At 39.5% G+C, this 23,704-nt stretch overlaps 1 protein-coding gene across 5 annotated transcripts in view; it reads left to right on the top strand.

Moving 5' to 3' along the window:
• Positions 1-19,753, top strand: part of LOC134085910 (NACHT, LRR and PYD domains-containing protein 14-like) — a 38,290-nt gene extending 18,537 nt beyond the window's left edge. The window contains exons 6-25 of one of the 5 annotated variants that reach the window (XM_062539984.1): positions 48-297; positions 2,932-3,036; positions 3,315-5,067; positions 5,973-6,146; positions 6,596-6,766; positions 7,224-7,394; positions 8,694-8,867; positions 9,980-10,084; positions 11,631-11,711; positions 12,989-13,023; positions 13,603-13,708; positions 13,840-13,868; positions 13,968-14,023; positions 14,245-14,291; positions 14,592-14,806; positions 15,086-15,330; positions 15,502-15,636; positions 15,901-16,042; positions 16,240-16,266; positions 17,775-19,753. In XM_062539984.1, coding sequence (XP_062395968.1) covers positions 48-297; positions 2,932-3,036; positions 3,315-5,067; positions 5,973-6,146; positions 6,596-6,766; positions 7,224-7,394; positions 8,694-8,867; positions 9,980-10,084; positions 11,631-11,711; positions 12,989-13,023; positions 13,603-13,708; positions 13,840-13,868; positions 13,968-14,023; positions 14,245-14,291; positions 14,592-14,806; positions 15,086-15,330; positions 15,502-15,636; positions 15,901-16,042; positions 16,240-16,266; positions 17,775-18,136 — 4,383 coding nt within the window. In that variant the 3' untranslated portion in view covers positions 18,137-19,753. Of the gene's footprint in view, positions 1-47; positions 298-1,046; positions 5,068-5,972; positions 6,147-6,595; positions 6,767-7,223; positions 7,395-8,693; positions 8,868-9,979; positions 10,085-11,630; positions 11,712-12,988; positions 13,024-13,602; positions 13,709-13,839; positions 13,869-13,967; positions 14,024-14,244; positions 14,292-14,591; positions 14,807-15,085; positions 15,345-15,501; positions 15,637-15,900; positions 16,043-16,239; positions 16,267-17,774 lie in introns of those variants that run through there. The other 4 variants (XM_062539985.1, XM_062539989.1, XM_062539988.1 and 1 more) reach the window with 4 other exon arrangements.
• The last annotated feature ends 3,951 nt before the right edge of the window (positions 19,754-23,704 follow it).

The following is a 23,704-nucleotide window of genomic DNA, read 5'->3' as shown; positions in this document are numbered from 1 at the left end:
TGCGTACATGTTTGTGTGGGTGGTGTGTGTGTGTGTGTGTGTGACAGCTTGACCTGCTGAGTAGCGTCCTGTGCCAACAGCAACAGCAGCTGGCCCAACAACAAAAACGACAGCAGCAGCTTCTAGCCAGTGGAGCCGCGGGCAGGTCCCAGCAGTTGCACTCTTTGCACAGCTCCGGTACCAGCCTGGCCTCCCTGCACCTCGTGCACCCGCTCTTCGCACAGCTCGGGAGCAGTCGGCTTGGGGGTGTTAAGAGCCCCTTAACACAACACAGTGCCTTTCAGTTTACCAACTCAGGTACTGTCTGCCCTCTCTGTCTCTTTGACTCTCTCTCTCTCTCTCTCTCTCTCTCTCTTCCTCTCATCTATCTGTCTTTCATCCCTCTTGGCATTGGTTTCTCATGGTCTCTATCTATCCATCCATGGCTGTGTATATATCTCTCTATTTCATTTTCTCTTTCACCTACTCTTTTTAGTTAATCTGTCATGCTTAGTTTAATCTTATATTTGGTTTAGGATCAGAGACTATGAAAGGTCATCAATCCATCTAGACAGCAACATAAACATAAATAACATAAGATAATTAACCTTCTCTGGCAACTTGAGAAGGCATAAACATCTACTATTGTAAAATGTTACATTTAATGTGTCTTGAACAAGACAGAATGATGAAGCAGTGGTGAATTACGAGAAACTGTAATTAATCTGATTTCATAAATTAAGGTATTGAATAATTACAATAAACAGAGTGGAGAGAGTGTTTCTGGGTCGGAGAAAGGTCGTCATTCCGGGTCACAACTGAAGGGCCATTTAAGAACCGGTGAATTAACATAACTGTAACTAAGTACACAACTGACAACACCAGAGAGTACGCTAAAAAATGAAGACTGCTGTCACTTTGAACAAAAGAATGTACTAAATTAGAAACAGAAACATACGACAAGTAATTACAATTGTTAAGTAATATTGCAGAGATGTAACGAAACCTGAGATACAGTAATTCTGAAATAATTGACATTATTATAACATTACACATATTTCCTCAAGGACTGTTGAAGGGACGGAAACTAGGAGAAGATTCTAGTAGGCCTACCACTAGGGCTGGGACAACGCATCGACTTAACCGATTAGTTCGACGCAAAAAATACGTCGGTTCAAAATATGCAAATCGACACGTCGTCAAAATCAAAACAAGGTTGGCGGCAACGTGAGTGACTCCTCAGAATTTCAAAAGTGCAAGGCACTGCAGCACGCACTCGTTCCTCTACTGCGTTTCTCTAACTATGGGCCGCGGACGGAGCTGCACCGGTCCGCAATGTAGAGAGACTGCTGGTCTGTGAGGCGTGGAGTGAAATTAGGCTCGGTGCTTCACCTGATAATTTGCTGCGCAATTGATGAAGCAACCGCGGCCCGACAGAAAAAGAAAACAAAAGTTTCAGCAACCAGGAGGAAATACTTGCTAATTCGGTGTGAATAAACATACAGCAACACAATGAAGTGTTGGTATGAGCGTTCATTGAATGCATGCATGTGCGTGTTTGCGCGACAGAAACTGAAACTAATCGATAACGTTGGTGGCAAGTTCCGTTCAACCTTCTGTTTAATTATTTAACGACGTTTAATAGAACGACGTGGATTCTTGATACAGAGCAGAGTATAGTTCAGTCAAATTTGAATATGGTCAAAAGATTGTAGCCTTAGTCTTTCATCTAAAAATCTCCAGATCAGTGATTTACATCTGCTCGGCCGTAATACATAGACTAAAGTTGGTACGTGTTTCCTGAATCCTTACATTCAGAGATTCAAATGGAATTTCATTAAAAAGCATGTCAATTTTGTCTCCATTTGCCTACAAGAGTTTGATGCTTGCATGAGGGAAACATCCCAAAACAATAGCACCCATATTATTGCTGTTGTTTTCAGAAGTACTGTATTTGTCATGCAACCATTACCATGCAAAAGCTATGTAAGGGATAATCAATGACGCGCCGTGCGTTTATAGGAAAATAATGCACGTTCGAAGTGGTAATAAGGACCCGACGCCGCAGGCGGAGGGGACTTTACACTTCGATAAGTGCATTATTTTCCTATAAACGCACAGGGCGCGGAGTTGATTATCCCGCTTATACCACTGCTACTATCATTTTCGTTTATATTGCCGCCGTCTTAGATACAACATTGCTGTTTTTACCGTTACATTCACATTGGCGAATTAATATTCAAGTGTAATAAGCCCAAAAGAAGGGAACTACTTCATAGCCGTGCGGTATATAGAAAAATAATGCACGTTCCAAATAGCGCATCACAATAGGAAATTTGACCAAGCAGTGGTATAATGTAATTATACTGTATCTTACATTACTAAAGCAGGTCTCTGATTTTTTCACAAACTTTTTGTGAATAATGTTAGCATTTAAAACATTGACTGCTTTGAAGTGAAAGTACACTTAATACAGCATAATAATAATTATAATAATGATCATCATAATGATGATTTGATGGGGGTATACAGTATGTGTAGGTGGGCCCTATGGCCCCAAAGTCCCAAAGACTTAAAATAAGCCTACTTAACTTGTCATTTTATTGATGGCAGTTGGGATCTTATCCCCTTCAATTTGACAACACTCCCAGTGTTTTCAAGGCTTCAAGGTTTTATTGAATGCTACCTCTGACTTAGAATGCATTACTTTGCACTTGCATAGTCTTTCATTTTGGAATTTTAAGAGCAATAAACATACATTGCAATGTTTTATTTCATTCAGATATGTAAATCAACATGTATATATTGCAATTAGTCAATTAGTGGGGAGATAATCGATAATCGAATCGAATCGAAATCGAATCGAACTGAAAAAATGAATCGTTAGATTAATCGATGCATCGAAAAAATAATCGCTAGATTAATCGTTTAAAAAATAATCGTTTATCCCAGCCCTACCTACCACATCTCACAGCAACAAACAGAGTGGAGAGAGTGTTTCTGGACCAGAGAAAGGTCGTCATTCCGGGTCAGAACTGACGGGCCTTGAAAGAACTGGTGAGAAAACATAACTGTAACTTGTTTCAGTTAAAGTACACAAATGACACAACACCAGAGAGTATGCTCAAAAATGAAGACTTACTGCTTTCCTGACTCTCACATTGAACACAAGAATCTACTAAATACAGAAACATACGGCAAGTAATTACAATATTGTTAAGTAATATTGCAGAGATGTAACGAAACCTGAGATACAGTAATTCTGAAATAATTGAGAAATGTTTCAACATTACAGAATATTTACCTCTGTATTCTGTGTTTTGTTTATTCCGTAGAGAATGATAGGTTCCTGAAGTTTCACAAAGCCAGTCTGAAGAGGATGATTGAGCAGTATGGTGAAAGCATATCAAAAGCTGCAAGTCACACCAATCACTGGATCATCAGAAAAGATGCTACAGAATATAGAACCTTGCCTGAAGAGAAATTCGCTTCAGTCTCCTGCAATGACCTCTTCAAAGCACATGGTTTCAGAACAGTAATCAGAACAGTGATGACCCATGGTGTAGCTGGCATTGGAAAAACATACTCTGTGCACAAGTTCATTCTTGACTGGGCTGATGGAAATGAAAACGAGGATGTAGATTTTGTGTTCATGTTTCCATTTTGGAAACTGAATCTAGGCAAGGACATCTCCTGTAGTCTGCACCAGCTGTTGCTTGATTTCCACCCAGAGTTTGGCAATATAGCAGATTTGAAGAGATTTGATGACTCCAAAATTGTTGTGATCTTTGATGGTCTGAGTGAAAGCCAACTTCATTTGGATTTCCAAAATAACCAAATGCTATGTGACATATTAGAAACATCATCTATCGACACAATAATAACAAATGTCATCAAAGGCAATTTGCTTCCTTTTGCAAAAGTGTGGATAACTTCATGTGGATCATCGACTAACCAAATTCCCTCTTGGTATATCAACCGAGTGACAGAAATTCTTCCCCTCTCTGACTCACAAATGGAGGACTGTGTCAAAGAAATTCTAAATGATATCACTAGCGTAAGCATCTTGCATCAAATCAAGTTGTCAAAAAGCCTCCATGCCATATGTCACATCCCAGCCTTGTGTTCAATTGCAGTCAGTGTTGTTCAGAATATGCTTGAACAGGGTGAAAGCAGGATGATACAAACCTGCACTGAACTGTACTCACATTTTCTTCATAGTCAGATGAAGACCGATGCTGAGGCCAAGAGTAGATCTGTGCATATTGAGGGTGAGAAAATGGTCGATGGGAAGCCCCAAAGATCAAGAAGGGAAATTATTTTGAGATTTTCAGAACTAGCTTTGAGACAGTTAATGGAAAACAGTTTCACATTTTCTGAACAGGATTTGAGATACTGTGAAATTTATATGGCAGAGACTGATTCAATTTTGGGGGTTTTGTTGAGACTGAGATCATTCCAGACAGAGATCAATCCAGGCAAGTCTGAGTTCTTTCAGGAGAATGTTTTCTGCTTTAAGCATAGGGGCATTCAGGAGTTTCTGGCTGCTTTCTTTGTGTTTTATGCCTACAACAACAAAAACATGGACGTCCTAAAGCATGTGTTGGAGGGCAATTTCAGAATACAGGCTGAAGATGTTTCCCTGGATACCCTGCTGAGAAGTGCTGTGGATAACATGTTGGAGAGGAAGAATGGACACCAATACTTTCTGCGTTTCCTCCTCGGAATATCTCTTGAGTCCAATCAGATCCTTTTGCAAAGTCTACTGACAGATTCTTGTGACAGCTCAGGGACAACTGAAAGCATACGGAAATACATAAAAGATTTGGGTAAACAGGCAGATGTCTCTATGGACAGATGTATTGATCTTCTCCACTGTCAGATTGAAATGCAAGATCCCAGTGTGATTGAAGACATTGAGAGCCTCCTGAGATCACAGAGAGAATTTTCGCTCTCTCATTGGTCAGAGATTAGCATCTTAGTTCAGATGTCAGGAGGCATTCTGGGTGAATTTAGCCTCCAGAAGTGTCACCGCTCAGAACGCCAGTCAGTACTGAGCATGTTCGTGAACTGCTGTAGAAAGGCCCAGTGAGTATCACATTCTATATTCATTTTTATTTTAAGGGGATGACTTTGACTTCATGTTGATACATACAAATGGCGCTTATGTTAACACTTTTGAAAGAGGAGGGGTTCACGCTCTGAAAGACTGTAAAACTGTATACCCCACATTGCAGTGCAACATTATTCTTCTACCACCATGTTTATAGTCATATCATTGCATCAGGCCAGGTGCCACCCTGATTCCAAAAATGTTGAGATGTAAAATACATTTGAAAACAACATGTGATCACTGATCATGTGGAAATGTCATAAACCTGTATTGAGCTGCAAAAAAGACATCTTATCAAATGGACACAAGGACAACTAATCAAATGTTGAAAATGACCAATTTGACACCTTCATAGAAAATATTGCCATATTTTGACTTGGATGTCAGCAATATGTCTCAAAAAGTTGGGACAGGGCCAACAAAAGGTTGAAACAATAAAGACTAATAAAGCCGGATAAATTTGATTGATTTTTGGAAAATATGATTAAGACCCTACTGATGAGCATTGATGATGAGCAACATTTCATTCTCAAAGGTCTAGCAACCAAGTCTCCTCAGTTCCTAGACGTTTATACAAAGTAGTTAAATGAAGTGGTGAATTAACAGTGGCCCTGACCCAACTTTTTTGGACATGATGGACATGAGGGGAAATCACGTGGCATACATTGATGGGCATGTTATCAGTCATATCATTGCATCATATCAAATATATGTATGTTGTTGTTACATTGTGACAATGCAAACTCGATCCAATCGATCTGGTTTATTTACCATTTGTGTAAAGAAAGAGCTGCCATCATTGGTGTTAAAGCTGTAGTACATGATTGTAATTACCTTTAATAGTGCAGCCTCACGAACCCAATCCTGTGTTTGCTTTCAGACTATCAAACTGTGGTCTCTCTAAGGATTCCTGTGTAATGGTGGCCTCAGCTCTCCGGCAGCCACACAGTGCTCTGAGAGAGCTGGACATGAGTGGAAATCTCCTGCGGAACTCTGGGGTTAAACAGCTGTGGTCTGCACTCAAAAGTCCAAACTGTAAACTAGAAATACTAAGGTCAGTAATGCACGGTGTCTCTTTTGATTGTGTGAACAAAGTCAGTAGAGTACTTGTAGAATAACTTTGGAAGTGGTGCCAACAGGATTGGAAACACTCATAAATTATGAATTATTAAACCATAAACTTAACATTTTTGACAAAGAAGTGTACAAATCTAAGAAAATAAGGCACCAATCACATCACTAGATACAGTAATATTTGCTTGGTTACTTGTTATTAGTTGTTTTAAGAATTATGCCATTATCTTTACCAACTCTCTGTTCTAGATCTGACTTTAACATGAGTATGGCAAGGGAATGACTTTTTCTACAATGTTTTATCTGTTTTTATATCATTCAAACACAACTTGTTTTCGAGGAAACATTAAATAATAAACTAATATGATTGCATTTGTAATGACCTCTGATAGTGCACCCTCACAAACCCAATCCTCTGTTTGCTTTCAGGATATCAAACTGTGGCCTCTCTGATTATTCCTGTGTAATGGTGGCCTCAGCTCTCCAGCAGCCACACAGTGCTCTGAGAGAGCTGGACATGAGTGGAAATAACCTGCGGAACTCTGGGGTTAAACTGTGCTCTGCACTCAAAAGTCCAAACTGTAAGCTAGAAATACTAAGGTCAGTGATGCAAGGTGTCTGTTAGATTGTGTGAACAAAGTCAGTAGAGTACTTGTAGAATAACTTTGGAAGTGGTGGCAACAGGATTAGAAGCACTCATAAATGATGAATTATTAAACCATAAGCTTAACGTTTTTGACAAAGAAGTGTACAAATCTAGAAAATAAGGCACCAATCACATCACTAAATACAGTCCTATTTGCTGGGTTACTTGTTATTAGTTGTTTTAAGAATTCTGCCATTATCTTCACCAACTCTCTGTAATACTACTGTATATCTGACTTTAACATGAGTATGGTAAGGCAATGACTTTAAAAAGAAAAAAAAAATTCTGTTTTGATATCATTCAAACACAACTTGTATTCGAGGAAGCATTACATAATAAACTAATATGATTGCATTTGTAATGACCTCTGATAGTGCACCCTCACAAACCCAATCCTCTGTTTGCTTTCAGGATATCAAACTGTGGTCTCTCTGATGATTCCTGTGTAAAGGTGGCCTCTGCTCTCCAGCAGCCACACAGTGCTCTGAGAGAGCTGGACATGAGTGGAAATCTCCTGCGGAACTCTGGGGTTAAACTGTGCTCTGCACTCAAAAGTCCAAACTGTAAGCTAGAAATACTAAGGTCAGTGATGCATGGTGTCTCTTAGATTGTGTGAACAAAATCAGTAGAGTACTTGTAGAATAACTTTGGAAGTGGTGCCAACAGGATTGCTTTCAGCCTATAAAACTGTTACCCCAACTGTTGAGGTTGTTACAACGCGTCAGTTTTATTACTAAATGCAGTCCTCAGATTTACTTAAAACAGTAGTTTTGCATTTTCCATTGCATTTTGCATTTCTCACAAAATCTTAAAACGTCAACGTCTATATGTTTATCATCTATCTTGATGATCCAAGCATCATTATCATCCTATCGTCAAATCAGTGGGCTTGTTCAGTTGAATTAGTGCTGCACAGATCTGGCTGAATCTTTCAATAAAACATGTCTTAAGTTTATTACCCAGATCTGTGCAGCGCTGATTCAATCAAATGCACCTGCTGATTTAACCAGGACAAGGAAGCCATCTCTGTACACTTTCAAAAGATTACAATACTTTGTCTGTAGAAACTCTCGCCACACTAGCACAGATGTGTAATTATATTCTTTGCATTTTCAGTGTTACGAAATACTGCCTTTGTTATGCATTTAATGCCTTTAATGATGAAGACAGTGGAGAGTGACAGGAAGTGAATGGGAGAGAGAGTAGGAGTGGGATCTGGAAAGGACCACGGGGCAGGAATCAAACCCGGGTCGCCAGCGTATGGTGGAGGTGCCCCAGCCAGTTGCGCCACAGCTAGGGCCATACAACCTGTATTTTAAAGAAGAAAATTTACAGTGCCCTCCATAAGTATTTGAACACATGCTAAAGTTGATTATAAAGAGGAATATAAAATCATCTTTTGGAAATTGATCTTAATGCCTCAAATGAAAAAGAAAAAAAAAAGAGGAAACATCCAACCTTTAAGGACATCAGTTTTCTTTGTGAATAAATAATGTATCGTAAATAAATAAATGTTTTCCTTAAAATACAGGGGTCATAAGTATTGGAACGCCTTTGTTAACCCTATGTGTTAAAATTAATTTAAATGCCAGGACACTATGCACCTTGATAAAGTCCCCTTGGCCTTTGGAATTAAAATAGCACTACATCATCACATACCCTTCACCATACCTAGAGATTGGCATGGTTTTATTTGAGTTAGCCTATTAGCTGATTTGCATTGAGCTCAATGAGAATTAAATGAAATAAAACCATGCACAGCTTCAATACACGTGTACAGTATACTGAAACAAATACTACTTGGGTGATATCCTTTAATTGTTTAATCAATGTGCCCCTTCACATCATTATGTAATACCATTTTGTTCTGTTTGACCGAAGGCTCTCCAGATGTCATCTCACAAACACAAGCTGTTGGTCTTTGAATTCAGCACTGGGTTCTGACCTCCTCTGTCTGAGAGAGCTGGATGTCAGCCTAAATGATCTGGAGGAGTCAGGAGTGAAGCTGCTTGCAGAGAGACTGGAGGATCCGAAGTGTAAACTGGAGGCTCTCAAGTAAGTCAGCTTACTGAGATGGGAATGAATTGAAATTCTGAAACATGTACTTACATATTCTGCTTCTGTGAGCAAAAAAAGGACAATAATGTTTGTATTGGGGGAGGATGGCACACACTTTAGAATAAGTGTATTTTGAAGGCTACATTTGGAAGCACCATAGAATGTTAAGGCAGAGTAAATCGTTTGATGATCTGGATCGCGAAAGCTGAAATATCCTGACAGTATGTGCCGCCACCTCAGACATCCAAAAACACCAACCATATAATTCCTTAACTAAGTGTAGGGACACATTTAAATTGCCTACTTGCCAAAGCCTACTTTGCACCACTGGCTTGATGACAAACAAGTCATTAGTTGGCAGACAACTGATAGCACCTTTATCCTTCGTAGGTATTTTGTAAGTAGCTAAACATTATTTGATTGTGACTTAAATTCACCCTCATCTGTGAGTAAATATACTGCATCAAACCTGTCTTCACCCCCAGTAAGTGCATTGGGATCATGGGACTCATCCCCTCTAGTCACAAAATATCATCCAGCTGGATTATCCAGCAACTGTCAATGTGCACACACATACTTAGATACAGTTAGATGCATTAGATACAGTTTTGCTGTCTTTTACTGTCTTCATGATGAGACCAATAGGGTCAGAGACATCAGGGCCTTTAAAGCAACACTGAAGCACTATATACTGTATATGTATACTTCCATAAAATCATGCAACACACTCTACCTTATCTATGGACACTGTTATTTGCTGGATAAACAAATAGTGTGCGTGCGACAGAGAAAAAAGTGTTTTAGTGTTGCTATATTGCAACATTGAAGCAAGTCAAATTTGTAGTTTCTTATCTCTCACTCCATCGAACTACGGATCTGCTACCCGATCTGGTAAATTACATAGTGTGGTTATAGCCGATAGAGGGCTGCGAAGCAAATGCAGAAGTGCCGTTCACACTGTTACGAGTTGATGAACCACTGAAATGATTTTGGAAACATTATTAAAGGGTATAAAACTCTTTAGTGTTGCTTTAAATTATATCGTGAGATGTTCTACAGTAAACAACATGTTTGAGAGTTTTGTTTTATATTTCTTTCCTATCTTACAGGACAGAAGCCAGTCTACCAGTACCCGAGAGTTACTCTTTCATCCCTGCTGCTGGGTCTTCAGTCTACAATCAGATATATATGGATGGATTTATGGATTCATCCAGGTATTGGCCACCACACTGTCTTTCAAATGCACAGCTGACCCTTTTTGTGTGATAGTCTGTTGGTGTGTAATTAAACTAACTCTGTGCATGTGGGAAAATGTTTTATATTATAATATTGCTATTCAAAAGTGATTCAAAACCTACTTTGCACCACTGGCTTGATGACAAACAAGTCATTCGTTGGCAGACAACTGATAGCACCTTTATCCTTAGTACTGTAGCTATTTTGTAAGAAACTAAACATTATTTGATTGTGACTTAAATTCACCCTCATCTGTGAGTAAATTCACTGCATCAAACCTGTCTTCACCCCCAGTAAGTGCATTGGGATCATGTGACTCATCTTTGCTGTCTTTTACTGTCTTCACGATGAGACAAATAGGGTCAGAGACATCAGGGCCTTTAAAGCAACACTGAAGCACTTATATATATATATATTATTCAAATAACCCCATGTCAACACTATACCCTTAACATACTATGAGTTTGGCATGCTTTATGTCAGTTATTAGCTGTTAGCTAATTAGCTGGTTTCATTCTCATTGAGCTCAATGCAATTCAAACCAGCTAATTAGCTAACAGCTAATAACTGACATAAAGCATGCCAAACTCTTTTTTTTTTTTTTTTAAGTATATTTTCTGGGGCTTTTGTGCCTTTAATTTTTGACAGGACAGTAGAGAGAGACAGGAAGTGAATGGGTGAGAGAGTCGGGGTGGGATCCGGAAAGGACCTCGGCGCGGGAATCGAACCCTGGTCGCCGGCGTGTGGTGCAGGTGCCCCAGGCAGTTGTGCCACGGCTGGGGCCAAGCATGCCAAACTCTTAGTATGAGTTGTCGTGTGCGTTAACATTTTTTGAAATGTAATGAACAGCCATTAATGGTGTACAGGAGGGGAAGAGATCAACTAGTACACTCCTATTTATCTTCTCTCTTGAAATCAGACAATGAATTGTAAAGGAAATTTAATGAACAGCCATTAATGGTGTACAGGAGGGGAAGAAACCTCAGAGATCAACTAGTACACTCCTATTTATCTCCCAATTCCTCTACATCTCAAAACATCCCTGCTCCTATTCCTGATGGTAACCGCCAATGTGGTACTTGTAGTCAATGCAATTACACCTATCATTGCAAAAGTTTTAAACATCCACATACAGCAAAGCAGATCCCCATCAAATGAGTAATCTTGTGTAATATACAAATTCAGCTATATACTGTACCTACTTACATTCCCCTGTGGTAAATCGTATGTGGGTAAAACCACCAGAGCCTTAAAAACACGGATGCAGCATGAGCCGCGGGAGCTAAAAAAACTAAAAATGTTGGTTTGGTACTTTTGTTTTCTTTTTTCGGATGTCTGGGTTATTACTTTGCCCCACACATTTAATAATTCTGCAACCTACAGTATATATATTTAACATGCAAAGAAAAACAAGGGTTGGTCATGATTGATACTCTGGCTGGCATATTGACTGTTGCCTGATGCCTTTATTTCTTCCCCTTATGCATGTTCTCTATGCTGTATGTCATACTCACTGGATGTTAGGCCACATTCATGCAGGTTCGGATCGGATGATAGTTTCCAAAGTCAGCCTGGACCCTCAGGAGTAAGACGTAATGCATTCAGGTGAAAGTTTTATCACTGATTTCACCTTTTGTCCTTTTTTAAATTCAATTTCTAGACTAGAGATTGGCATGGTTTTATTTCAGTTAGCCTATTAGCTTGTTTGATTTGCATTGAGCTCAATGTAGGGTGAGCAGATTTGTGTTTGCAAAAAAGAGGACACTTCGGGGGGGGGGGGGGGGGGGGGCACCTATGAACATGTGCATTCATACAAATGTGTCAACAGCCATGGTGACTTGTATTGTAGGCTATGATAATGAGCTTTATTGGCTGGCCCAACACTAACAGAAAAACACTGCCTCAAAAGGCTATTTTGAACATAAATAGTGTTAAACGTGCAAAAACAAACATTTGTAGGCTATAAAATGTAAAGCAGGGGTCTCAAACTCCCGGCTCGCGTCCGGCCCAGGTACGGCCCGCGACTTGATGTCAAAATAATAATGTATTTCGGCCCTTAAGGGTATTTTTAATTGCGATAAACAACAACACTGATTAAAACAGACGGTAGATCAAAGTACGGTGACAAATCTCATTTGTACTCCCCACTAAGGCCAGGCTCTACACGCCCTCCCCCTACAGTTCGCTTTGCATTGAGTTGAAGTGTAGGTGTAGTCTACACCTACACTTCAACTCAATGCAAAGCGAACTGTAGGGGGAGGGTGTGATTAGGCTACTATGTGAATGAAAGAGAGAGCAATGCAAATTCGGTGAAAACACGTTTGAGGCTAGAATAACAAAATCCCGAACGATTTTGAAATTCCGCCCGGACACATTTTTAGGTTTCAAAAAGAGGACATGTCCGGGCAAAAGAGGACGTCTGGTCACCCTAGCTCAATGAGAATGAAACCAGCTAATAGGCTAACTGGAATAAAACCATGCCAATCTCTAGGTATGGTGAAGGGTTATCTAACCCTAGATATTTCCTCATTTGTTAATTTAAGGCATTAAGATCAATTTTCAAAAGATGATTTTATATTCCTCTTTATAGTCAACTTTAGCCTGTGTTCCAGTACTTACGGAGGGCACTGTATGTACTTGGAGTATCCCTCTAGCCTATTCCATTAGTCTGTTCAAATGCATTGGGTTCCTCAAAATTCCACCGCACACCTCACTTTGCCTCACAGCACCTGTTGAGAACTCTAGACAACTGAGTATTTGCATTGCTGATGTTAACCACAGAACTGTCTGTGCACTGTATTGTTTAGAAATGTGATTGTACAAATTAAGGGTTAGGGTTATAACATGTTTATGCTAATACTACTGTATTTTGTTTTCTACAGTGACCTCTTTGGAGCACTGTCCATTGATTCCAAAGGTAAATTACCCCGATTTTAATTATTTTACCACTGGGTTGGTGGTATGAACATCCGTTTCAGCAGAGGCATTTTTCTAACTGGTTAGAGTTGTTAGGAGGGGAAAATGTGAGAATGGTGAGAATGACTAGATGGCTACAATCCTATCTGGAGGGGACAGACAATAATGTCAAAGTAGACAACGCTTTGTGCCATTTAAGAGGCTCAAAACATTACCACTGAATCATGGACAGGAGGGAGATGCCACTATGCCTGTTGAACTATGTAAAGAAGCAGTATAATTTGAGTGCTTGCTGTCACATACCTTTGTCTTCTTCTCCCTTTTCCCCCCCATTTACGTTGAGAAGAATTATGTAAAGTTTATTTATTTTTTCTTAAATCAAACATCTAAGTAATGACGAAAGTGTTAATGAGTAGTCAGCAACATGGACATGACCTCTTACAGAGACTGACCTGTGTCTGTATGACACTATTGTGTTTGGTTGAAGAATGACATCTAACAACAGGGCCCAGGTGAAAATTCTCCTGCTGGAATTTTGCTTCATTGGCTATTGAGACTCTAATAGTTTATTTCTTTAAAGATGATGATGATGATGATGATGATGAAAGTGATGCAGAGAGCAGTGGGGCCCCTGGTCCCTCAGGCATCATGCTACCACAGACATCCATTCCACCGCAGCCACCAAGGTAAACTGTATGAAGTCATTATACCACTATTTTCAGTTGGATACAAATACATTGTTTGTGCATCGATTTTAAATGTTCTAAAATAAAACATATTGTACATTTTTATAATGACTTATTTTTGTTATCTGTAGACATTTTCTTGGACAGCCTCCAATTGAAGGTATGATTGACATCCCACATTTATTGTCTGCAATATCTGTCTCCGTTTACAAGTGCTGTTTACGTTCTCTCTATACATTTTTAATCTATGGTTTTACAGGTAAAGGTGGAGAGGTTTTTAATTCTGAAGGTGGAGAATGCAAAGGAAATGTAGAGGTATGTGATGTGTGAGTTGCTAATGTAACATTATATTTATTGTATATCTGCCTGTCAGACATGCAACATTAATAATGTAATTGGGTGCTTCTCTCAGGTCCTTGAATTGAATTTCCCCTTGAGGATCAATAAAGTAACGTTATATCTATCTATCTATCTATCTATCTATCTATCTATCTATCTATCTATCTATCTATCTATCTATCTATCTATCTATCTAGGTCTTCACACCAGAGACCTCTACTTCTTTGGAGAGGACCACATACAGGTTTATTGATTTGACAGTCATAGGGTCTTGCAATAACCTTTTTTATAGGAATAGTTCAGAATTTTGGACATAGGACCTAATTTCCAACGTTGCCGAGGTGATATAAGTCGGTGTAGACAGATTAGCACGAGATGAACGCTGCAACTCATAGGAAGAGCAGAAATTCACTGAAAATGGTCTTCACCGACCTATTCACCCTGACTAAGTTGGAAATTAGGTCCTATGTCCAAAATCCCGAACTATTCCTTTAAACTTGAATAAATGTGTATGATTTGCTTATCCCTGTGGCTCTGATTACAGGTTCAGCTGTAGCTCCAAAGGTGTGTACCAGTGTCGTTACACAGGACTGATATTCAAAACAGCCACAGCAGCTGAGGTGCAGTACCACACAGTTCCCTGGGACTACAAGAAGCTGGAACAAGAAGGTTTAGTGGCAGCAGGACCTCTGTTCAAGATGAAAGGTCTTCAGGGGATGGTCAGACAGCTGGGATTTCCACACTGCCAGATCATTTCCAGTGAGAATTTAGCTAATGGCAATTGCTGTCTAAACATGCTCTTGAATAAATCAATGAATTCCTTCATTCAGCTACGTCTTCAAGAGCCACTAATGTAGTCCATTTTAAGGGTACCGTATGTAGGAATGACCACTTGGCATTTCAGTCCAAAATCAAAACATTTGAGAGCATTAAGTATGCTAATCTGGCAATCCAGTAGTCAAAATGCCACTAGCTGTGTAACTGGTAAATTACCGATGAGTGCCAAAGACTATTCTTTGTCCTGTTGTGTTTCTGCAGGTGATGAGACTCCATCACTATCCGTAATACATGTGACTGAATCAAAGTTTGAAATGCTCCCACCTCTGAGAACTTCAGACACCCATGTGTTTTTAAACATCACTGGATTCTGCAAGTTTGGACTTGCCAAGAAAAGATGCAGAGGGGAAGACATCCCGAAAGAGATCCCATCTCTTGTGATACTCTTTCTCAACAAGTATAAACTGAATGTTTTACTTCTACCAAGAAATGTTGTTCTCAGAGAGGTATGAGTTTCACAGTGAGCATATGTTATGTCCTCCTGTATGTATTAAAGTATTAAAATGTATTAAAAATGATGCGCTACTTGGTTAAACATAAATTAATCACATGAGGTAAATCACTGGCTGGAGTGCATCTTTAATGTTGCCATATTTTCTGTATTCTTCCTATTTCAGGTATGTGAAAATAGGAGCAAGATGTCAGAGCAAAGAAATGAGATCTACATTCCAACTACATCAAAATGCAAACTGATCTTAAATGAGGAATATAAACTCACCTGCAGTGCACAGGAACACAGAATAAATCCAAAGGTACAGCAACAATTGGGATTCTGTGTAGAAAGGACTCTTTATGCATTATGCATAGTGACTTGGCCATCAATTGTCTTTGGGGGAGTGTGTGTGTGTGTGTGTGGGGGGGGGGGGGGGGGGGGCAAGCAGATTACTGCAAAGGCAATAACAGTTTTTTTTGTTTTACCTTTTGTTATTTTCATAACCTTTTTACTGGGAGCCAGCAGTTGTGAATGCACCTATTAGTGCAATACTTTTGTCCTGATAATTTTGTCTGTCTTACAGACTGCTGAATTTGATGACAACTATGGAGACTACTACTCAACATTTGAGGTGTTTTTATCCATCTTAGAACCCATTGATCTGTATCTGCATGAAAATGGCAATGGGAGTATGGGTGTATGGGAGTCTCACATAAACCTTCCAGGTAAGTAAATATCTCATGACCTGAGGAATGTGTTTGTGAACGCAGCATAATCAATGCCTTTACCGCACACACACACACACACACACAGGCATGCACACACATGGACGCACCCCCTCCAACACACACACACACACACACACACATCTGGCCCTCAAACCTTCATTGTGGTTTTCAATAAATGTTATTTCTGTTAACAGATCACCAAGGGGGAGGGACGTCAGCAGGTAAGTAGTGAACTTTAATATAGTGGGTTTTACATGGTTCCTATTCACAACTTTCCTGAACTCTGACCTTCCCCATGTTGCCCAAGTTATTATTATTTCACTTTTCTCTTCAGTTAATTATTTCACTTTTCTTTTTCACTTCATGCAGAGCACACTACAAAGCAACTACTACTTATGCAAACAGCAATTTAGGGATGTTAAATTCGCCAAGTTTACAGACTGCGTGTTACAATGACAGCCTGTGCTGCCATAGCCGTGCCTACTGATACTGACAGCTTGTGCTGCCTTGGCAGGGATGGAAATTAGCACGCGCCAAATGCGGGTGAATTTGTGCACTGGCGGGTAGATTTGGTCAACTAACTTACCAGCCACTGTGGCGGGTAAATAGATATACCACAAATATACAGTGAGATACGGATGGAGTTTCATAGGCCCTGACAGTTAATGAGAAATGTCTCGTCGGGATCTTATAATGTTATCAGTAGCCTGTAGCCTAAGGGTAAATCGCGCTGATTTGAAGTTACTTACGATAACTACCAGTGAGCTGCAGTCTCCCCTTCATTATGCCCAGCGCCTCACTTTTTGTCATAGGCACACAAAGTGTATCAGAATATCGAAATAAACCGAACACAAAGTTGCAATATACTCCCGTGTAGGCCTACAATTAGCCGTTCTGCATGTTTCAATGTATTTGACGTCGTGGCTTTAGGGCTGTGTGCTTTGGGAGACACTGATGATGGGCTAGGCCCGAAACGTTTGTCTTTCTTTTTTGTTTATCAGAGCCTATAATGTTTTTTATCTTCACCTTTATCTTCAAAACATGTCTGAAAACCCAGCTCTTCAGAGAACATCTCCTCTCATAGCACTACTACAGACAATTGCACTCATTGATGCACTTATTACACTCACTGATGCAATTATTGTGGTTTTTAATTTGTTGTTAGAACAGAAGTGTTCTAATAAGCTTAAGTGTTTTTATCATGTTGTAAGTCACTTTGGTTAAAAAGCGTCAGTCAAATGTAATGTTTTTGCGGCTTTTTTGAACATTTTTGTACAAATTCAAGCCCCTGAGTGCGGACTCTACCTCTCAACGACTTGACATAGGGTTAAGTCCATGTTTAATTTGACAGCTTGATGACAAAGATTTTGATGAACACCATTTCATTAACTTTCCCTTAACAGCCTTTGTCAGAGGTGCAACTCTACTGCTCTGTTTCTTCAGCTGACATGTTGAATAATATTGTACGATTAGGCTACCATGTATTTACTGGGTAAATACTGTAAAAGGAGGGGTTACCATTTTATGTGGTCTGTCAGTGGTGATGCACTTTATCCATTACACATTGTTGATGTTTATAATTCATTGACTTTGATATTGGTTATATGCACATAAAAGTCCAGGTTTTACATTCAGCAATATTTTACGGTTACATGGTTTCCAGAATAATTGTAAGATGTGTCATGGGTGAACTGTGAGATTCATGGTGTATACATTTCTTTTGTTCCAGCGATGTACCCTTCAAGTCCGTACACACCGCCAGGTCAGGACTTCTTTCACAGGCACAAGGCAGAGCTGGAGACTCGTCTAGGAACCCTGAGGCCCATCCTCTCTGTGCTGGAGAAATGTAGAGTTCTTAACCCCCAGGAGAGAGAAGAGGTGGAGAACAAGGATGGATCCATGCGGAACCGCACTCTGTTGCTCATGCTGAAGAGGAAAGGAGGTCCAGCTCAGGAGGAGTTCTACAGGGTTCTACAGGAATGTGATCCGTACCTGGTGAAAGACCTTGAAAGACCTCATGATTATGGGACATCTGAACATCCCAATTTGTTGAGAGGGGACAATCATACACAAGAGGGAGTAGCATATTGATGATGCTATTGCCGTAACATGAAGTAGGCTAGAGCTCTTCTCCATTTGCACAATGAATGTCTTTTAACTGTTACAGTCGGGCTACACTGGGTGAACAACTAAAGTGTTCTGTTCAAGGACCATATGCTTAAAAAATCCACTATAAATAATGGAACAGGCTACCGCTACACCATAACTCTCGTTATGCTCCGTGGACGGAACAAAGGAACAAAATGACCTGGAACGGAATAAATGTGTTGACTTGCTCAGTTCATCTGTCATTGAGGAGACAGTTGTGTTCTACCACTCATTGACGTACACATGTTTGTATTAAGCATGTTTTTGCACTTTTACCACATGTATAACTGTACAGTATTCTTAGTAATTTCGGTTGGAATTGTCTGCTGAATTACTAAATGCATATTTATCCTCAATTATTTCAAAAGGAGACAAATAAGCTGTTATAGTCCTTTAATGTGTTTTGTTATCCACAGGCTTCCTACATCCCATGATTCATTTTGATTTATTTTGATTTATCGCCTTTTGGAAACTGTACCATTGCTGGCTGAATTTAGTTTTAGGTGTATGTAAAAAATGACGTTACATTTTAAGCCACCAAATTAGTTTAGTCCAGTTATATGTACTGTAGGCTATAACCACAAACGACACATGTTGTCCCTGAGCTCAGTATGACATCTCTCAGTTTTGCAACTCTACACAGTCAATAATAATTTGAGAAATACTTGGCTCTTAACTCTTTGTTAACTAGCACACACAATACTGCAACCTCACCGGACTTTATACCCATTTTTTTCTTTAAAACAGCATCCCACAGAAACGGGTGGATTGAACACAGTGTCTGCATTGGTTGTGCTGGGACCTCAGGGTAGCTCTGTGCAATGATTTACAGTATGGGTCATCAGGGAGCAGTTTCTTAAACATTATTTAGCAACAGAGCAGAATTAAAGCTGTTTCAACTGAAATCTGTAGAATAGAGACAATGTCGGTAAAGATGTATGGCTTGACTTTCCATGTTTTAGAATAATTGTAATCATGAATTTGAAATGAATTTGTACTGTACAGGTTTTTATAGTTTTATAGTTTCTCTTTCCATTCTCCTCTAAAGTCCTCTATTTTTGTGTACTTCATGTGTATAAAATACGGTATGTAACTTGTGAATGACGAGGTGATTGTCATTCACAAGGGTGAATGACAATGAAAGGGTTTTTCAGGGAAGTGTCATCATTCTAGAACACTTTTATCTGTTGTTTTATTGGTTACACAATAGCTGATATCTGTGGAATAGACATGATGCATTAATGTAACTGCTATAAAATGGCATGGCAGATACAGTATTTGTACTGTAGATTTTTTTTGTACGTGCTGTAGCCTACAGTTTGTACCAAGAGACAATATGTCTTACAGCAACAAGATATATTATAAAAGAGATCTTTCATTCCATCCTTAATTTGGCTATCCTGGAACAAACATTTGTATGTGTTTTAATAGCTGTAGACTGTCGATAGTAATTTCTATGTACATTTCTGTCTGTCTGTATGTATGTGTTGTATGTAATCTATGATATGTTGTGCATGTTTTATCTCGAGTTTGTAAGATAAAGTTTTCAATCTTATGTCAGCTTGTGATGTCCAAAGCCTCTGTGTGGTTGTTATCCCTTGTGAAGTCTTGTGTGTATGTATGTGTCATGGGGCCAAATTAATTTACACTTGAGAGGACAATAAAGATTCTACTCTATTTACAATTTATGACCTTGAAGTTTATGCTCAGGAATGTATAGGTACACTACTCTGCTGTCCAGGTACACTCCTACTCTGCTGGTACACTCCTACTCTGTTGTCCAGTCCAGGTACACTCCTACTCTGCTGGAGCCAGTGAGGATGTGAACAGTAACACAATAGTAAAGCCTTACTTTCAATATCAAATTATACATTATTAATAAGCAAACTGATTAGGTAAAGTATAATTGAGAATGCACAACTTGACATACAGTATGAAGTAACAAACAACAAGTAACAAATGTTTTGTAGAACATTTCAAGCCCATAACATAGAGGCAGTGCAAGGAGAACAAGAGTATTTAGAAGTAAAGCAGTAGTGAACTACAGTAGAATGTTGTCCACCATGTGCGTGGAGAACAATGTCATTACAATGGTAGGAACAGTGGCACAGGACATTCATAACATGGCAATGCATACCCGTGAATTTAGCCTCAATAATTTCACCGGCATCAAATCAATGTAATACACTTGTTTTGGCTAAGAAAGGAATATAAACTTGGAGAGTTTTCATGCTGACAAGCCCAACTATCAAATCTATGGTGGGGTGGCCGACTGGATTCTGGGGGTGGCCTGTGCCCCTGTATGGAGCGGGCAGGTCACTGTAATCACTCACCCCTTTCCTCTGGATAGTTTTATATGCCACTGTTATCCAACCACATCACCAATTGCCTCAGCCTCCAAGTAGCAGCGCCCAGACAGACTTTCCTAGCCTGACTCTCGCCAGACCCTTGTAGTTCCGCCATGCTCCACCAGAGGCGTTTCGCTGAGCTGAAGCTCAGCGAACTACAAGGATCTGGCGGGAGTCAGGCTAGGAAAGTTAAGACTTTCCACCTGACGGTGAAACAATTCTATTTTGCATTCCATTCAAATTAAGCATTGAACCTTGACAGGTCGTATGGTTACAGTGATTTTAGAACAATTAAGGGCTGTTGTTAGGCATGATCACACAGCACATAACATTACTGTAATTGAATTAAAAATTAAATTAAATGCCTACATTTGGCATTGAAAGTGTAACTGCACCCTAAAATATGGTTTTTGAGCTGTTGATTGATTGAAATTACTCATAAGTGGTGAACTATATATAGGGTTAATATTGACAAAAATTGTGTTTCCTGAGAAAAGTAACATTTTGTATGATTTTGTAGGCCTATTGGAGATAGCTCTCCGCGCCTTCTACAGTTTGAAACATGCCATGGCATTTTGGTCCAAAATACTGACGTAGTCTTGCACTTCTCTGGCGACTCTACGTCACCGGGTCATTACAAATTAGGAATGAAACGCCCCAACACCTGCTGCCCTGATTACCTGTGATAAGCCATGTCTGCAGCACTCATTCCCAGATTGACACGAAATCACCATGGTTGATTGGCTGCAGCAGTGCTGCACTCCCTCTCAAATTTCAGAATGTCCCGCCTATTTTGAAATCCTTTTTCAGAAATGTGAAGTGGATGGAGTTATGGGGTGCAGTTACACTTTAAACATTCTTTATCAGCATGAGTAGCATGTTGCATTTTTACCATTTTTTTTTTTTATCTCATGGCCATATCTAAAATGCAAAGCTAATCCTGACTTAGGGTTTTACATTTTCATGATAGAAATGTGTCAAAATAACAATTCAAAAAGATGAGAAACTCCAAATAGGCTGCTCTGCATGTGAATAACCGGTAGCCTAGGTCAGGCCAGAACTACAGAAAAGCCAGAGTATCCAAAACAACTTCCGATACTCCTCACGGTTCAAATGTTGACTCAACAAAGTGTGATTCTGTTAATAATCACAAAGATTCACACAGACACATACACAGCCATTAGATATCAAACACTTTATTTTCAGAGTGATTTTGTTTATTTTCTCTCTTTAAAAAATACATGTTTTCCTCCTTATTTTATAATACAGAATTTAATTACATAATGTAGAATAGCTCCTTGTTTCTAACACAGCGGTTGGTGACTGACTGGTGAACCAGGAGGGAGCACTGGTGATATGAACTCCTCATGTTACTATGAACACACATAAAGAAACACCTGAATGAAAAATGAATGGCTGAATGATTCAGTGAGTGAATAGAGTGATGAATGGATGAGCGAAAGGAGGAATGAATGGATGAGTGGGTAACTGAGTGAATGGAATGAATCAAATGTAATTGAACGATGGCCTATGTACCTTCAAGAGTTGAAAGTGCAGTGTTGAATATGGCATGGCCGAGGATAAAGCCTTCTTCAACAAATTGTCTACCACAGAGCTGTTAGAGTACACAGGTGTGACCCAGAATTTGTTAGAAATTCTGGGTCACATCTGTATGCTCTGACTGCGAAGTGGAATTCTACTTCCTTTTTGGTGATTGGGAGTGGCTAAATTGTATGCTGTTACTTGTGTCATTCTTTAACCTGGTTCCAGTACTTTGGTGGATTAATAATTCTCATATTGTTTTTTTTTTATTAGGCCTATTATCTTCAAAACGAAACACTGATGCTGCATGCATGAAGGTGTTTTTGCGTTTGAAAGTAAATTACCTTTGTTTGCTGCTGCCACTACCAAGCATTCCTGCAGTGCTGCAATGCTAAGGTTGCCACTTATGTCTGATGAAAAAAAAACCCTGGACAAATTGATGACCCAACCAACTGCTTTGCTCACAAGTGAAAATGTCCATTAGACATTAGACCCATAAGACAAAATTGGCCTTTGTGCAGCAAGATTGTGCATAGCCCTAAACACCTCAAGCTATGAAGAGGAAACTTATCTAGGTCACTTAATCAATCTTAGCTGACCTGATTGTTTAGATAGACTACAGGTGTTTGCTTTTGCTCCCTCTTTGCTACAGTAGAGGGATGACAATAGATTTGCCTTTACCATAGCCTACCTTAGCCACAACTATAGCCACTTTTAGTGGGCCTATGTCTCAATCAGACATTTAGTGGAGCAGATTAATTGCATATTTCAAGAGAATCGTTCACTTTGGTATAGAAGCATGAAATTTGGCACTCTAAGGGTCACTTTTTGGAAAAAAGGCGCTGGCCACTCAAAAATTAAAAATGGCGGCCATTTTTTTCAAAATGGCCGCTATTTCTGTCAAATGCTCATTATGTCGATCGTTCAAACTGTGATGAACACATAACATTTTGTGAAAAATGATGTTTTATGGAGAACGGTGCTTGTCCCTCAAAAAAATCAAGATGGCCGCGACTATTTTTCAAGATGGCCGCCATTTCTCTTAAAAATCCTTACATCAATTTATGATAGGATGATGCTATCATCAAGATTGGTACAAACCTTCTTCAATGAACATTCTCATGGAAAAAAGTGTATGCCACTCAAAAATTCAAGATGGCCACCTTTTCTGTCAGAGTTCAGTTTAATGTGTAAAGGAAGGTTTTGGTTAATAAAGTGAACGTCATTACACAACCAGGGCACACTGGTGACTTCAGTGCCGTGGAACTCAACATGGGGTTAAAAATTTAATTTTAAACAATTTGTTGATGTCCCCACACACACACACACCAGGGAACACACCTTGGACCTGGTCATTACAAACTCTCACCAACCTGCAGGTGTATGATCTAGGTGTGTCTGATCACAAGGTCATTTCTATGGATCTGCAATCCCCATCCAGCCTCTCCAAGCCTAAGCAGAATATATGTTTCAGAAACCTAACAAACATAAACCCAGAACTCTTGGCAGCAGACATTCAACATCAGCCATCTGAGCAGCCTCCTGGACCTCCATGCCCCTGTTAAAATCAGAATAGTCACCTTCACCTGCCCAGCTCCATGGTTCACAAATGAGCTTTGTA

Source organism: Sardina pilchardus, chromosome 1, assembly GCF_963854185.1.
Source record: "Sardina pilchardus chromosome 1, fSarPil1.1, whole genome shotgun sequence".
Lineage (NCBI taxonomy): Eukaryota > Metazoa > Chordata > Actinopteri > Clupeiformes > Clupeidae > Sardina > Sardina pilchardus.
Note: the sequence above shows the minus strand (reverse complement) of the source record. Positions and strands in the feature narration are given on the sequence as shown.